General features: G+C 37.8%; 1 protein-coding gene across 1 annotated transcript in view; it reads left to right on the top strand.

Moving 5' to 3' along the window:
• SHPRH (SNF2 histone linker PHD RING helicase) overlaps nucleotides 1-16655 on the top strand; it is a 1609144-nt gene that overhangs the window by 314367 nt on the left and 1278122 nt on the right. The window contains exon 8 of the mRNA XM_044068807.1: nucleotides 9026-9291. Within this exon, the coding sequence (XP_043924742.1) occupies nucleotides 9026-9291 (266 nt within the window). The remainder of the gene's footprint in view (nucleotides 1-9025; nucleotides 9292-16655) is intronic.

Genomic DNA, 16655 nt, shown 5'->3' with positions numbered 1-16655 from the left:
AGGTCTTTGAGTTCTTCTACCCCTTCTGCTGGGGAGGGCAGCGGTCAGTCCTTTCGGAAACAGACCCAATGACCTGTGTCTTCAGCTGCCGGACTCTGCCTTGCTGGCAGCTCCTCTAGGAGGAAAACTGGGACTTTTCAAAGGGAATTGGCATTTGGTTACCCAAGACAAATGGGTATTGGACATAATAAATCGAGGCTACAAATTTTATTTTCACACATTCCCTCCTTTCAAAGGTATGCTGGATGTGCCTCATCAGCAAAGACTGGAAGCACAGACACAAATTTCTTCTCTGCTTCAGTTGGGAGCAATACAGGAAGTACCTTCTGCAGAAAGAGGCACAGGGTTTTATTCCCGTCTTTTCTTGGTGCCAAAGAAAGGAAATACTTGGAGACCAATTCTGGATTTGTCCATTCTAAACACCTTTCTGGAAATTCCAAAATTCAAGATGTTAACACTGCAACAGCTGTTACCTATGCTGGGCAAAGATCACTGGATGGTGACTCTGGATCTCAAAGAGGCCTATCTTCACATTCCTATCAGGCCCAGTTGCAGAAAATTCCTGAGATTTCGGAATGGGAATTTGCATTATCAGTTCTCTGCATTGCCCTTTGGCTTGTCTACTGCCCAGGGTATTCACAAAAGTCCTGGCTCCAGTAATAGCTTTTCTCAGACTAACAGGAATTCAAATTTATCCTTATCTGGACGACTGTTTGATTCTGGCTCAAGGCAAGCACGAACTTCTTCAACATCTGCAGTATGTAATGACAGTTTTAAGATGCCTAGGGTATTCTGTGAACGAAATAAAGTCCAGTCTAGTACCCTCACAAGAGATGTGTTTTCTGGGTGTAAGACTGAATACAGCTGCTCAGATGGCATTTCTTACCCCGGACAAACAAAGAAATCTTCACCTATACTTCCAACAGCTATCAGTAATGTCCAGGCTGACTGCAAGGACAGTCCTTCAAGCCTTGGGGTTCATGGCATCTTGCATTCTAGTACTTCCCAATGCCAAACTGCATATGAGGAAGCTACAATGGTATCTCAAAAGCGTTTGGACTCAACACAGCCACGATTTGGACACTGTCATTCGGATTCTACCTTGCATTCAGAAAGAATTTCTGTGGTGGGCTCAGGAATGTCACCTAAACAAGGGGCTCTCTGTGACCCAACCAGAGGCAAGTCAGATATTGACGACAGACGCCTCGGAGTCAGCTTGGGGAGCTCATTTCAGAGGAAAATGGATTCAAGACCTTTGGCCCCCAGAGCTACTTCACTTGCATATCAACATGAAAGAGATGCTGGCAGTTCAATTTGCTTTGGAAGGATTCAAGAGCCTACTTCAACCAGGACTGGTGTTGATTCGAACAGACAACACAACTGTCATGTGGTACATCAACAAGCAGGGGGGAACTCATTCTTACCCTCTTTGCAGACAAGCAATGCTGTTATGGGAAACTGCTTTGAATCTGCACATCACTCTTCGAGCACAGTTTCTTCCAGGAGCACAAAATTCTTTAGCAGATGTTCTGAGCAGACAGATTGTGGATCCTCACGAATGGAAATTGGACCCTCAGGTATTTCTTCAGTTGACCATGGCTTGGGGAACTCCAGGCATAGATCTGTTCGCTTCTCCTCTGAATTTCCAACTGCCACTGTTTTGCACAAGGCTGTTTCATCCAAAAGCCTGGAAAATAGATGCACTATCCTTCAGTTGGAGCAACCTTCATGTGTATGCTTTTCCTCCTTTGCCTCTTCTTCCAAAGGTGCTGTTGAAAGTCAGGAGGGACAAACCTTGCATGATCCTTATAGCACCGGATTGGCCTCGTCAGTATTGGTACCCTCTGTTGAGGAGCTTAATTCATGGAACACCTTGGCCATTACCACAGATTCCTCACTTATTGTCTCAGGAAAACAATTATTTTCTCAATGTCAGGGTGCAATCCCTACACCTGACAGCCTGGCGCATTCTGTTTTAGAGAAGGAGGGCCTTCAGCTCCCTCAACAAGTTTTGGATGTTATTTTGGAAGCCAGGCGTCCTAGTACTCGAAAAGTTTATGCTGATAAATGGAAGAGATTTTTCTTTGGAGTTCAGCTAAAGGCTTTGATGTCAAATTGCCTAATTTGAGTTGTACATTGCAATATTTGACTATTTTATTGGACAAGGGTTTGTCCTTCTCTTCTGTAAAAGTGCATGCTGCAGCTATTTCTGCTCACTATGATTGTGACCCTCCTTTATTTTCACATCCATTGGTTAAACAGTTTCTTAGAGGTGCAAAGAATATAAGACCCCACGGAGGGCTCCTACTCCTACCTGGGATCTTAATTTTGTTTTGGAAAAGCTGACTCTGCCTCCTTTTGAACCTGCAGCTACAGCTGAATTGAAGTTGTTGTCTTGGAAGACTGCTTTTTTATTGGCTGTTACTTCTGCTAGAAGGGTATCTGAATTACAGGCCCTCATGGCAGTGGAACCTTTTCTGATTTTTCACAAGGACAGAGTTTCCTTAAGTACTAATCCTACTTTTCTGCCTAAAGTGATTTCTAATGTGGCATTGAACCAATCTATACATTTGCCTACTTTTTATGCTAACCCCCAAAATGAAGGGGAAAAAGTTTTGCATTCTTTGGATGTACATAGGCAGTTAAGGTATTATTTGAGCAGAACCAAAGAGTTCAGAAGATCTCAACAATTATTTGTTTCGTTTGCTTTGACTTCACGAGGGAAGGCTGTCTCGAAACAAACTATTTCCAAATGGATTGGCCATTGTATTGCTTTTTGTTACTCTCATCATGGAAAGGATGTTCCAGTTGGGATCTCAGGCCTCATTCTACTAGGGCTACGGCCACCTCTACTGCTTTTTTGAGAGGGGTAGCTACTAAAGACATTCTAGAGGCAGCTACTTGGAGTTCTGTACATACCTTTACAAAGCATTATCATTTACCTCTTTATTCTAGGTCTAGGGCTGGATTTGCCACTGCAATCTTACAGGGCATGTTAGCAGCTCCTAATGCTATTTAGTTGGCCAGCCTCCCTTTTTTCCGTTGCTCTGGGATTCTACCCATATGTAAGGACTGCAGCAATGGGAGACGAAGAACATAGTACAGTTTTGTACCTACCATAAATGTAGATGTTCGAGGATCTCCATTGCTGCAGTCCAATTTTCCCTCCCTCCTTCCCCCCTTTTCTTTTTAGGTTGGGGTTTGGGTGGTTTTTTTTTTTTTTTGCATTCTGACGTCTGAGGCAAGAAAGACTGAGGTTATGGCGTCGGTCATGCGCATTTGTACTGGCATGTACTGACGTCAGTCTCGGGCGCCGAGGACCGACGCCGGTTCTAGCCCTTTGGTATTCGGGCCGATTGTGGACAGCGGAATACCCATATGTAAGGACTGCAGCAATGGAGATCCTCGAACATCTACATTTATGGTAGGTACAAAACTGTACTTTTTTCATTATTGAAGAAGTTCAAAAAGATGAAAGAGGGGGCTTATGGGAAACTAAAATTGAATATCGAGAATTATATTGGCACACACACACACACACGCACATATATGTGTATGTATATATATATATATATATATATATATATGTATATGCATATATATATATATATATATATATGCATATATATATATATATATATATATATATATATATATATACATATATATATATATGTATATATATATATATATATATATATATATATATATATATATATATATATATATATATATATATATATATATATATATATATATATATATATATATATATATATGTATATGCATATATATATATATATATATATATATATATATATATATATATATATATATATATATACATAGTGTATGTATACATATATAAATATATATATATATATATATATATATATATTGTGCATATGTATATGTGTGTATATATATATATATATATATGCATATATATATATATATATATATATATATATATATATGTGTATATGCATATATATATATATATATATATATATATGTATATATATATATATATATATATATATATGTATATGCATATATATATATATATATATATATATATGCATATATATATATATATATATATATATATATATATATATATATATATATATATATATGCATATATATATATATATATATATATATACATGTATATGCATATATATATATATATATATGCTTATATATATGTATATGTATATTCATATAACGTGTGTATGTGTGTACACATATTTAGAACTTTATATCTACAGTGGATTTAAAAAGTGTACACACCCCTGTTAAAATGGCAGGTTTTTGTGATATAAAAAAATGAGACCATAGTAAATCATTTCAAAACTTTTCCCACCTTTAATGTGACCTATAACCTGTACAATTCAGTTGAAAAACAAACAAATCTCTTAGGGGGAATAAATATAAAAAATAAAACCGTGCAATAAGCTGATTGCATAAGTGTGCACACCCTTAAATTAATACGTTGTTGAAGCACCTTTTGACTTAATTACATCATTCAATCTTCTTGGGTACACACCTGCCATCAATTAAAGAGACTCTGATTAACTCCAAATAAAGTGCAGCTGTCCTAGTAGGATTTTCCTGGCATTTGCTCAGTTGCCTCCTACAGCAAAAGTCATGGTTCGCAGAGAGTTTACAAAGCATCAAAGGGATCTCATGGTTGAAAGGTATCAGTCAGGAGAAGGGTACAAAAAATGTCCACAGCATTGGATATACCATGGAAAACAGTGAAGACAGTCATCAAAAAGTGGAGAAAATATGGGACAGCAGTGATGTTTCAAAGAGCTGGACGTCCCTCCAAAATTGATGAAAAGACAAGACGAAAACTGGTCATGGAAGCTTCCAGGAGACCTACAGCAACACTGAAGGAGCTGCAGGAATTTCTGGCAAGTACTGGTTGTGTACTACATGTGACAACAATCTCCCATATTCTCCATATGTCTGGGCTATGGGGTAGGGTTGCAAAACGGAAGCCTTTTCTTCCACAGAAAAACATCCAGGCCGGGTAAAATTTGCAAAAACAATACATCAAATCTTCCAAAAGCATGTGGGAAAATGTGTTGTGGTCTGATGAGACCAAGGCTGAACTTTTTGGCCACAATTCCAAAAGGTACTTTTGGCACAAAAACAACACTTTGCATCACCAAAAGAACACCATCCCCACTGTGAAGCATCGTGGTGGCAGTATCATGCTTTGGGGTTGCTTTTCTTCAGCTAGAACTGGGGCTTTAGTGAAGGTGGTGGGAATTTATGAACAGTTCCACATACCAGTCACTTTTTGCCCAAAACCTTCAGCTGTCTGCTAGAAAGCTGAAGATGAAGAGGAATTTCACATTTCAACATGACAATGACCCCAAACATACATTCAAATCAACAAACGTATGGCTTCATCAGAAGAAAATTAAAGTTTTGGAATGGCCCAGTGAGAACCTAGACCTAAATCCAATAGAAAATCTGTGGGGTGACCTGAAGAGGGCTGTGCACAAGAGATGCCTTTGCAATCTGACAGATTTGGAGAACGTTTACAAGGAAGAGTGGGAAAGTATTGCCAAGTCAAGATGTGCCATGCTGATAGACTCCTACCCAAGAAGACTGAATGTTGTAATTATATCAAAAGGTGCTTCAACAAAGTATTAGTTTAAGGGTGGGCACACTTATGCAACCAGCTTATTGTACTTTTTTTTATTTTTTATATTTTTTCCCCTAAAACAGATTTGTTTGTTTTTCAGTTGAATTGTACAGGTTATAGGTCACATTAAAGGTGGGAAAAGTTTTGAAATGATTTATTGTGGTCTCATTTTCTTTATATCACAAAAACCTGGCATTTTAACAGGCTTGTGTACACTTTTTATATACAGTGTGTGTGTGTGTGTGTGTGTGTGTGTGTGTGTGTGTGTATGTATATATATATATATATATATATATATATGTATGTATATATATATATATATATATATATATATATATATATATATATATATATATATATATATATATATATATATATATAAAACCACAAAATCCAGAACAACACTCCAAACAGCCCTCTGTGGAACCAGAGTGGCTGATAGATGTATTTTCTACAGTATCTGTTAGCCATTCTGGTTCCACAGAGGGTTGTTTGGAGTGCCATTCTGGATTTTGTGGTTCTTTTATAGTTTGTTTGGAAGGCAGTACCCTATTTTGGGCCTGTGCAACTGTTGCTTGTGTGTGGTTGGTTGTTTTATTTATATGTATGCATTTTGTTTGTGTGTGTGTGTATATATATATATATATATATATATATATATATATCTATATATACACACACACACACACATACATATATATATATATATATATATATATATATATATATATATATATATACATACATATACATATATAGGTACACCTACATTTATATGTATAGATCTGTATATGTGAATTTGTCTTGTGTATAACAAAACTAGTGGATAATCCCTCTAAGGAGATTAACCTCAAAATAAGCAAGCATGTTAAAGGTAATTAATGAGCACAGCTAAACAGAAGTGTATTTAAAGCACAGTGCCCTAGTGCACAGGAGATTTGTGATCTTTGGGTTGAGAAAGGCCTAGGTAGGATGCTGGTTGGGGTTACACATCCCAGAAGGAAGGCAACCCAGAGTGTATTTCTAGGAGGGAAGGCTTATGGCTGTTGACAAGAGAAGCCACCTGGACCTATTACTTTCCCAGTAGAAGATGAAGCTGTTTTGTTGTTCCCTTTTTTCCAGAATTGGGAGGAGAGCTTTTTTGATGTCTAGAGATCTCTGTATGTACAGTTTTATTTTTTTAATGTTAGTCTGCCCAAGTCTTGCGTAGAAACAAACACTGCATCTAAGTGTGAAGGTTTGCTGTACTATGAAAAATGTAGCTTAAAAAGTGAATTTGTTTATGCTGGAAATAATGACAACTTTTCTTTTCTAAACGTTGTCAATTAATACTATTTTTAAATCACTACACTGACTCCAGTGATTGGTTTATCACATGCCACCTAACACATGTATACACGTAAACTGTTGCCGGAGTTCCGTCTTGCCCATGAGTCTGTCTTGCCATTTCCTTTCACTCACTTGGGCTACCCCTGTGGAGGAGGGAATTTGGAAGAGAGACTTGCATTGTATGCAGCAGTTAGGGAAATAGGGAAATCAGGTTATTTGTATGTGAATCCATCGTTGGGAATTTTGAGTGCTAGGTCTGTAACCCTTCTGTTTTGGCCCTTAAGTGTGGTAAATTGCTTGCTTTGATCAGCTTAGGATGGACATCCACTTTGTCACAGCAGCTGTGCTTTGTGGCAGGGCAAGCATTTCTTGGCTGGGATTGTACTTCTGAGTCTCTTTTTCTGTGCAGCTCACTTCAGGGGCCTTCTCCAGAAAGTTAGTTCTGCACATGATATAGCCATCTCCTCCTGCATAGACAGATTGGCATCATATGCTGTTTGCCATCCATCCCCAACTGGCTTCTCCAGTATAAGGCCACAACTTTAATCTTAGTTGTCTTAGCCACGGTCATGGAACCAGTACAGTTATTGCTGTATTGACTGCTCCTGGTTTGTCTTGCCTTTCATTAGGAGTTTTAGTAAAGATTTCATGCTGGAAGACTGAAAAGTGGCAGCTGTAATTGTGGCCTTTACAGAGGGCTTGGGCTACTTAACATTGATAGAGCTGCATGTCAGGACTGACATTAGCACATGCAGGAGTGCTGAAAATGTAATTATTGGTAAATGGATTCAAAAATGTTACATGTAATGTTACACACACTTCAGGTTTTGTTAGATTGAAAATTCTGCTTAAAGTTTTCGGTTGGAGTTCTGTATGATCCTTTTATGACACTTCATATGACTGTTTCATTAGGGTATCATACCATTTAGAATTTCTGGCAGACATTGTATTCATTTCTTTTGCTGTCATCTCCCATTGTTTGAGGTGGGTTTCTTTTCTTCTCATGGCTTAATTCACGTTCTTGCCTCATAACAGGTAGAACATTGGTATAGAGGAGCCTTTCAGTTGAAGGCTTTTATATGGAATGTCAAATAAACAACATTAAAGAAAACTCTACATTGAATGACCACATAAATTTGCTTGTAAACTTTTTCTTCTTACAGCACATCTGTATATGACCGACGGAATGTATCATGTTTGTAGCTGTTATCATCGTAACAGAAACATTTTGCAAAGTGATCGTGCTTTAAATTATTGAAGATCATATAGATATGCATTTGGCTACAAGAAACAAAGGGTTGTTGTTCTGTTCTGTCTTTATCGCAGTCTGTTTCTTTGTATGTTTTTTTCCTTATGTACAGCTTGATAATCTGATTTGCAAAATTATCATCTGTTGCACTACTTTGGCTCATGTTTGACCCGTTAAAATATGAAATTGACTTGCTACAGTATAAAGAAGAAATCTGTAACCCTTGGCTTTCATCAGTTTGACAAATAATTTCAGACACTGAATATTGTTTGCAGTCTGTCTTGTTTAGTATATTTATATTACTTTATTGTATTTACTTTGTACTGTATTGTATTGTATTACATTCCCCTACTTTCCCTTGTGCTGTATCTTAAACAAAAGAAGCAGCATGTCTGATGTAGTTCAGAGAAATGTAAAGTGGTATATTTTAGCAGAAGTATCTTAACATTTTATTTGGAGCCGTTTTAAGTTTGACAAAATTACATTTAATGTAGGCTGGTGTTATTTTGTATTTAACATACCTTTTATTCCATGAAGCCCTTTTGACTCGCTGCCTGTGCTACACAGTTGACAGTCACATAATAGTAAGGCTTATTAAGCTGCATTCGCATTACCTTTGCATTTCATTCTGCAATGCTCTATTGTGTAGGAAAGATTTTAGTTTCAACAGTTAAGACATATTTCTTTTTGTGCAGTCTTTTAGTTTAATAGTAGCCCAGATGTACTTTTAAACAAATTAGAAAGTGTCCTTAGTTTGTATGTGCATTTTTATTCCTTGTTAGGTTTGCGGGTGATGATCTTGACAGCTGTTAAAGAAATGAAGGTCAAGCAAAGTGTTTCTATCAAAGCAATCTTCAAGTACATTGGTACCATATATAATTATAATGTACAGAGGAACCTCCGATTCCTAAAAAAGACAATGGAGAAGTTAATTTCAGAGAAAGTCCTAGAACAAGTAACAGGGCATGGGATGATGGGATCATTCAGACTGGGAAAGAACAACAAGGAAGTGAAGAAATGCACTGGAACCGCAAAGCAAGTAAAAGAAGTAAGCTAAAAGAAAGTTGATTACTGATAACTGTCTTTTTATGTACCTCCATTATTCTGGAGTAACTCACTGGCAATGATTATTAATGTTACTCAAAAGTTGCACTATTGTTTATTTTATTTCATTTCTTATATTCCACTGATCTCTGTCTTGGATGGTTGGTTGGATGGGTCTGTTCTTCACTCCTCACCTTATTTGGTCTCTGTCTGTAGCAGTGAAGTCTGGATGGCAGACATCTGAGGCCTTTGCACTGCATGGGCAGGACTTCTTTGTTATTGTCTTGCCCCTGTAGTCTACCCTCCTGTTGAAACAAACAGCCAATGACATCAATGTAGAAATCATAAGCATGCCTAAGTATATTTGTTTGTACTGTTTGGTTCAAGCTGCTCACCTCCACTGGAGGTTGCCATGCAGTACAGAATTCCACTTTCTTGGAGAAGGAGAAAGAGAGAGAGAGAGAGACAGAGAGAGGAAAGCTGACTGTTGTCAAATTGTGCCCCCCCCACCATTTCACCACTCTCTGGTATCTAGGTTACTAATCAAGCTTGAGTCCCTGTCATCACATAGCTTTTTAATGACTTATTGATTGCAAACTCGCTACATGTAGAAAACACTGAAATAATGACCTTTTAAAACATAAATAAATAATAAAAATGGCACTCTGTGTAGTCATGGGCTGTTCCCCTTACCCCACTGAACTTACCAGATGATACAACTTGAGGGTAAAGTACCCCTTAACATGCTTCTGAGCTTCAGTGCTTACTGAAGTTGAGTTCCTCCTCAGTTGCTCATTAGGTTTCCTTACCGACCTAGATGAAATGTTATACTGCCAGTCCAGTTATTCATACTGTATTTTTTTTTTAAGTAATCCTCTTTTACCCCCTCAACCTTGACGCTATCTATGCTTACATTTTCTCTGATCTGGCTCTAGTCCTTGCACTTATGATGCTGTCCTAATATACAAAAGCGTGACACCTTTTCTTATGGCTGTATCCTCTCTTTGGATCAGTTAACATTTTTGCTACAATACTTAGCAGTAAATTATCGGTGGTGTCTGTACTATAACAGAGTTAGTGGTTGGCTGCTCACAGCATTTTGAGGTGCTGATGTGTTGGGTACTATGGTTATGACAGTGATGCATATACAGTTGCACCCAACTGCCCTTCTGCAACCTGCCTAATTTTATTCACTTATTTGTTGACTAGATAAGCCCACTGGACCAAGTGTTCCTTTTCACAGGAGACCCAGGAACATTGCCTTGCTAAGTGATTTGCTCAGAGTCATACATTAGGCAAATGGAGGCTGATGCGACTTCTTGTCTCTTAGCTTTTGGGGTCACGCACACACCAACTGCTTCACAACCCTACCTACCATATTGAGTACAGCTCCTTTGATACCCAGTTCACTGTTGTCCCAGTAAACCCTTTGACTAATGTATATTTTCAAGATCATATGTTTCTGGTAGCACAGATAGGCATTTTGGCTTTGTGCCATCAGGCCAGTATACAGGCAGAAAAACATGGTTGAATATTTCTCCCAGGCTGAATGGAAGCATTTTTTTGTGAAACTCTGCAGGTTTTCCTTGGTTTGCAAACAGGCAATCCATGCAAATTTGTGGTAGGCTTATTTTAAGTGTACATATCTTCTTTCTAATTAAACAAAGTCTTTCTTTTGTGTCAGAAGTGAAGTGTAGCATATTTTGTATTTTTATGATACGCATCTTCATTGTTTTCCTTTATTTGCTTATTTCATTTGTTAGTTGAGTACGTTTACTGTCCAAAGATCTTTTTTGGACAAGATTCATGCCACAAGGAACTAAGAATTACTTACATGTAATTAGTAATTTACAAAGTTATTGGATTTATGATCAGTGTTTCAAAAAGCAAGGATAGGTAAATAATGTTATATTAATACCGACATTCAGAAAATTAGGTATAGAAAAGCTCACCCAGATGCTTCCAAAACTTGCTGTGAGGGAACGTTTAGTTTGTTTTTGCTTTCTTTTTATTGCTTTATTGCGTTCTTCTATTTTGTATATTGTGGTTCATTTTCTTTACTTGCATTCTGCTTTTAATTGCATATTTAAACTAGGAAAGATACCACAAATGCCACTTTTGAGTCACACAGAAACTAGAACAGATCAGTTAAGATTAACTGCAAACTGAGGGTGGAGCTAGGAACTAAACCTTCTATGTAATGGAAAAAGTAAAACATGTCAAGGCTTGACTGGAAAAGCTCACCCACACTGTGTCAAAACTTGTTGTTAGGGAAAGGTAAGTTTGTTTTTGCTTTCTTGTATTTTGTATGCTTTATTGCTTTCTGTTTTGTACATTGTGATTCAGCTTATTTACACTGTGTTTTACTTGTATTCTGCTTTTAATTGCATATTTAAATTAGGAAAGAAACAGCTGTGTCTCTTGAAATTAATTTTCCCCATTCTCCAATCCTGGTGTGCTGTTGTGTTTTTAAACTCAACTGTCTTTCTACTTGCCTGTCCCTTAATGTTCATTTGACCACATATCTCACTTCCTCTCCTCCATTAACTGGCTATTGTGAGTAAGAACAAAATTATTTTGTGAAATCACTCCCCTTTAACTATTTAAATTTATTGACCATTGCACTGTATTCCGTAGAACCAGACTGCCTGCCCCCTTCCAGTCTGTCTTGCTCTTTTAAAATTAATGGGTCTCCTTTTAGATAGCTAAAGCTTAAGTTACCCCCCTCTTTCATATCTAACTACTTGGTGCACACTGCAGCTGTTAGGGTGTTAACCCATTTTTCTTCTTACTTTTAAAATCTGCAACATCTACTCCAAGACCACCAATTACTGGTGATCCCACATTCTGCCTATCAGTAGTCATCTTGGGATTAGTGCTTCTGTTTTGCTCCTGGTGAGAGAAGGAGCATAGAGAAATTATTTCCTGGGAACTGCTAATCACCAGAAAGACTAATAACTGCTTCACAGGTGCCAGCTTAGAAACATAGAGCTTAGAAACAAGCCTGATATCCATAAGATTAGGATGACTGCAAAGTATCATAATAACATCCAGACCAGAGTGTACAAAGGTCTCACAGACAAACCATTTAATAAAAACTTCAGGAAAATTTCTTAAGAAGATGATTCTGCCAGCCCATTGATTGCATTCTTGAATACTTCTTGGGGCTTCTTGTGAATGAGAAGGAATTTCTACAACTGTGTCCCACCATGGAGAGTCTTCATCAAAGACCGATGGGTTTTACATGGGATCATGGACGGCTGCATCTTTAATAATGTTAAGCCCTTTCCCAAAAAGGGATCCACTAAGAGTCCACATTTAATCTGCAGAGCTATTTGACAGGGCCAGGCTCTACTCTTCAGAAATGCAGAAATGGCTGCACAGGGTGGGGTGTGACCAAGATGGTGCCAAGCTAGCAGCATATATAATTTTTTTTTTTTTGTTCTGCTATTTGAAATATATTTCTGACAGGAAATTCTATTCTAAAGCTATCCTAAATACTTTTTCTTCTTGTGGGTTTATCATCTTAACATCATATTGAAGAATATTATCTGAAAATACATTTAAATTTCAACATTTTTCCTGTTATTATTTTATTAGAAAAGTTCATGCTTGTAACTCTGAAATGAGTCATTTAAAAGCATATACAGAGGACTTATTGTTAAAAAAGGAACTTCAGTCAGTTCTTACAAGTATAGAAGAACTTTCAATAAAAATGGATAAAATGGATAACAGACTGGATAATTTTGAAGAAGAATGTACAAAACAAATGGAACAACTACATGAGATAATAAAACAAAATCTCAGATTTCAGGAATGGAAGAAGCCTCGAATGATACAGAAAGAAGAATGTCGGAGAGAGAACATAATATGTAGAGTTTTTATTAAAACAAAGTACTTCACTGTTAAAATTGATGAGCTAGAAAACATTACAAGAAGAAATAACATCTGAATATATTGTCTACCAGAAAAAGATTGAAGGTGACATTATGGTAAACTTTCTTACATCCTGGCTCCCAAATAAATATTAAACCTACCTGAATCTATGCCCTTTGGCATCAAAAGAGCTTATTGGTCTTTGGTTATTCCTTCATAGAAAAAAAAATCTCCTCCAAGGTCTATACTTGTAAGATTCTTCTCTAGCCAGGACAAAGAACTGATATTAAAAACAGCATGGACTAATTCTCTGATTAAAATAAATGCAATGTAATAGGATATGACAATAACTACTTCATGTCAGTAATGACAAAAAGAAGTGAATTTCTACCTTTGGTGAAAGAGCTAAAGAAAAGACAGATTAAAGTAAATTTGTTATTTTCTGTTAGATTTAAAATATTTCTTCTAGGTGATATCAAAATATTTGAAAATCTAAAAGCTGTTATGACTTTCTTAAGAACTAATGGAATAATAGCCCCCTTGAAGAGACACACAGAAAAAGTGGATGGAAGACAAATGAGAAAAAGAAGAAACTAAAAGACAAATGAATTTTTATTTAGCTCAAAATATGCCTTTCTTCTACATTTATATAGCAAAATAGTTGTTGTCCCAGATGGGTATTGTCTTATTTAAATCAAATCTGAGGAAAAAGGAAAATATGGATATATGCATACATAAGGTACTGTTGTATGGGTGTCGCAATGTTGCAGTGGCTAGCGTTGGCGCCTTACAGCAAGAGGGTCTATGATTCTATTCTCGGCTGTGGTTCTTTTTGTGCAGAGTCTGCATGTTCTCCCGATATTTGCATGGGTTTCCTCTGGGTGCTCTGGGTTTCTCTCACATTCCAAAGACATGCAACAGGTGGATTGGACACACTGAATTGGCCATAGGTATACAAGTGTCTGAGTGAGTGTAGTGTGGAAGAACTCTGGCAGAATTAGCCACCAGGTGGTGTAAACCTTGTCTCTAGATGATTGTCACTGTTGAAGTGACATCCCAACCCCATGTGCAAAAATGGGAAAAAGGGGTTGTGGATGCATGGATGGATGGGCTTGAACTAATAGAAGTTTCTGAAAATGTAAACACTTTCACTGTATACATGCGATTAGTGTGTCCAGTGAATTTAAGTTAATTGTTTGCCAGTTTGATTCACTTAAACTTGTTGATAACTAATGAAATAAAAGGTTTAAACTAATTTAAAATAGTTAATAAGCATAATCCAAACATAAATTAGTAAAGAATTTGTGTTGTGTTATAGATATTATAGGAAATGAGCTGTCATATCAGGGGTGTGAGGGCTTTAATTATGGAGTTTCTTCTTTTTCTTTATATTGAACTAGTGTGATGTGTTTGAGATCTGTAGTGTGTGTTGTGTAACAGAAAAAGTGTTGTGTAGCAAATGAGTTCTTTAAAAGCGGTAGCACTTGCATTGATGTTTTAGGTGACATACAAGAGTGTTGACAGTGTGGGGGATATTTTGGTTTACTTTGGACGTTGTGCTTTGTGGTGGGGAGTAGTGTTTCCTCTTTGTTTCTTTCTGACTCTATACTTTCCCCTTTTTATGTTTTGGTTTATTAACTTTAAAAGTTTGGATAATGTGTGTGCTGAGTGGGCGGACCTTCTCTTTCCAAAGTACTCAGGGTGTTATGAATGAGAGGGCCATTTGCGGGTCAGGTAGATGCAGTGAGATACATGCAGTGAAATACTTATGTAATACAAAGCTTGTGCAGCATTAAAAAAACATTTTTTCTTCTTCTGTCTTCTTTTCACTTACCCTGTTCCCTTTGTGGTCGCACAGTCATATCCACTGATTATGTTTAAAAAGGGAGGGGAGAGAGGGGAGGAGGGAGGGAAAGAGAAGGAGGAAAGACATTTAAATGACATCATTTGTGAAAGGCCAGGGGTTTAATTAAAGACTGAACACTTAACTAGACACTTTATGCAGAGGAAAATAAAAGGAATGTTAGTAATTATAGATATGTGAAAGTTAAATGGTGCTAGCCATTCAGAGTTTAAAGATGTTCAAAACTAATTGTTGTTCATAGGTTCATACTAGGCTATCTGCCCAAGGGCATTTACAAGCCTAGCCCATAGTTTTGTGGCTTACGCCACCCCTTTAGTATGGGGAACTATACCCATTATTTTGCTGTGCCTCTGTTGAGCAGTGACACTGAGGTAATCCCTGGGGTATATCTGCGATCTCTCATCCATTGGTCAAGATTTCTCTTGAACAAGGCCAGCGAGGTGCTCTGCCTCACATATACCGGGATTTTATTCCACAGCATAGGGAGTCTTTGGGTGATGAATCTATCCCTCCAGCACGTCCTATTAATAGCCGTGTCGAGGTTTAAGTCTCCCGCCCTTGTGGCTCTGACGGATCTAGATTTTTTGAGGTGAAGCATATTCATCAAATCTGGGTTTGACATGGCCTTGTATGTTAGGCAAAGGTCACCTCTGAGCAAGCGGTAAGCGACTGAATAGAGCTGGAGTTCTTTCAGTCGGGCAGCATAGGACAGATGTTTGAGACCCTTTATCCTTTTGGTGAGGAACTTTTGTGGCCTCTCCAGCTGCTGCAAGTGTCGGGTCAGATACTTTCCGAATGGGGCATTGTACTCAATCATTGGTCTGATGAGTGATGAGTATAGGGAGACTATGACCTCCCTTGATCTAGATGAGAATCCCTTCATGATAAGGTGGGCAATGTAGAAGGTCTTCCTAACTACTTTAGCTACATGGGTGTCGAATGACAGACTACTATCAACCTGGGTTCCCAGGTCCCTGATAACTTCTTCTGTGCTCAGTGGATTGCCACCTATTTGGTAGCTAGGGGTAACCTTGTTTTTCCCGAAGGGTATGACTATGCATTATTTGGCATTTAACTTTAGGCCATGGCTCTGGCACCAGTTATCCGTTTCTGTGAGACCCTTCTGAAGGATATCTGTGTCAGATGTGTTTTCTACTATGGCCCAGTTTGCAGTCATCTGCAAACTTTGTCAGCCATAACCCTCCTGTGTTTGCTTGTACTGGAAAAGTAGATGCCAAACAAGAGTGGGCCCAGGACTGAGCCCTGAGGTACACCACTTGTGACAGGCTTTGAGTCTGACATGGCGCCAGCAACTCTGACCCTGTGGGTTCTGTCACTCAGCCAGTTTGCAACCCATCTTGTGATGTATGGGTTAACATTTAAGCTGATGAGTTTTCAGTGATACCCGAGTGGGGTATTGTATCGAAGGCCTTCGCCAGATCGAGGTAGGCTGTATGGACTGCCTTTCCCTCATCAATGGCTTTGGTGACTGTTTGAAAAAGTCAACCAAGTTTAGAAGGCATGATCTGCCTTTGACAAAGCCAAACTGGGATGGATCCAAAGTCTGCAAATTCCTATGTCTTTATTTATGAGGTCCATTATGATCCTCTCCATGGCTTTGCAGATAA

The sequence above is a fragment of the Protopterus annectens genome, chromosome 1.part0 (genome assembly GCF_019279795.1).
Source record: "Protopterus annectens isolate FY-2018-M chromosome 1.part0, PAN1.0, whole genome shotgun sequence".
NCBI classification, from domain to species: Eukaryota; Metazoa; Chordata; order Ceratodontiformes; family Protopteridae; genus Protopterus; species Protopterus annectens.
This window is presented reverse-complemented; position numbering and strand designations above follow the sequence as displayed.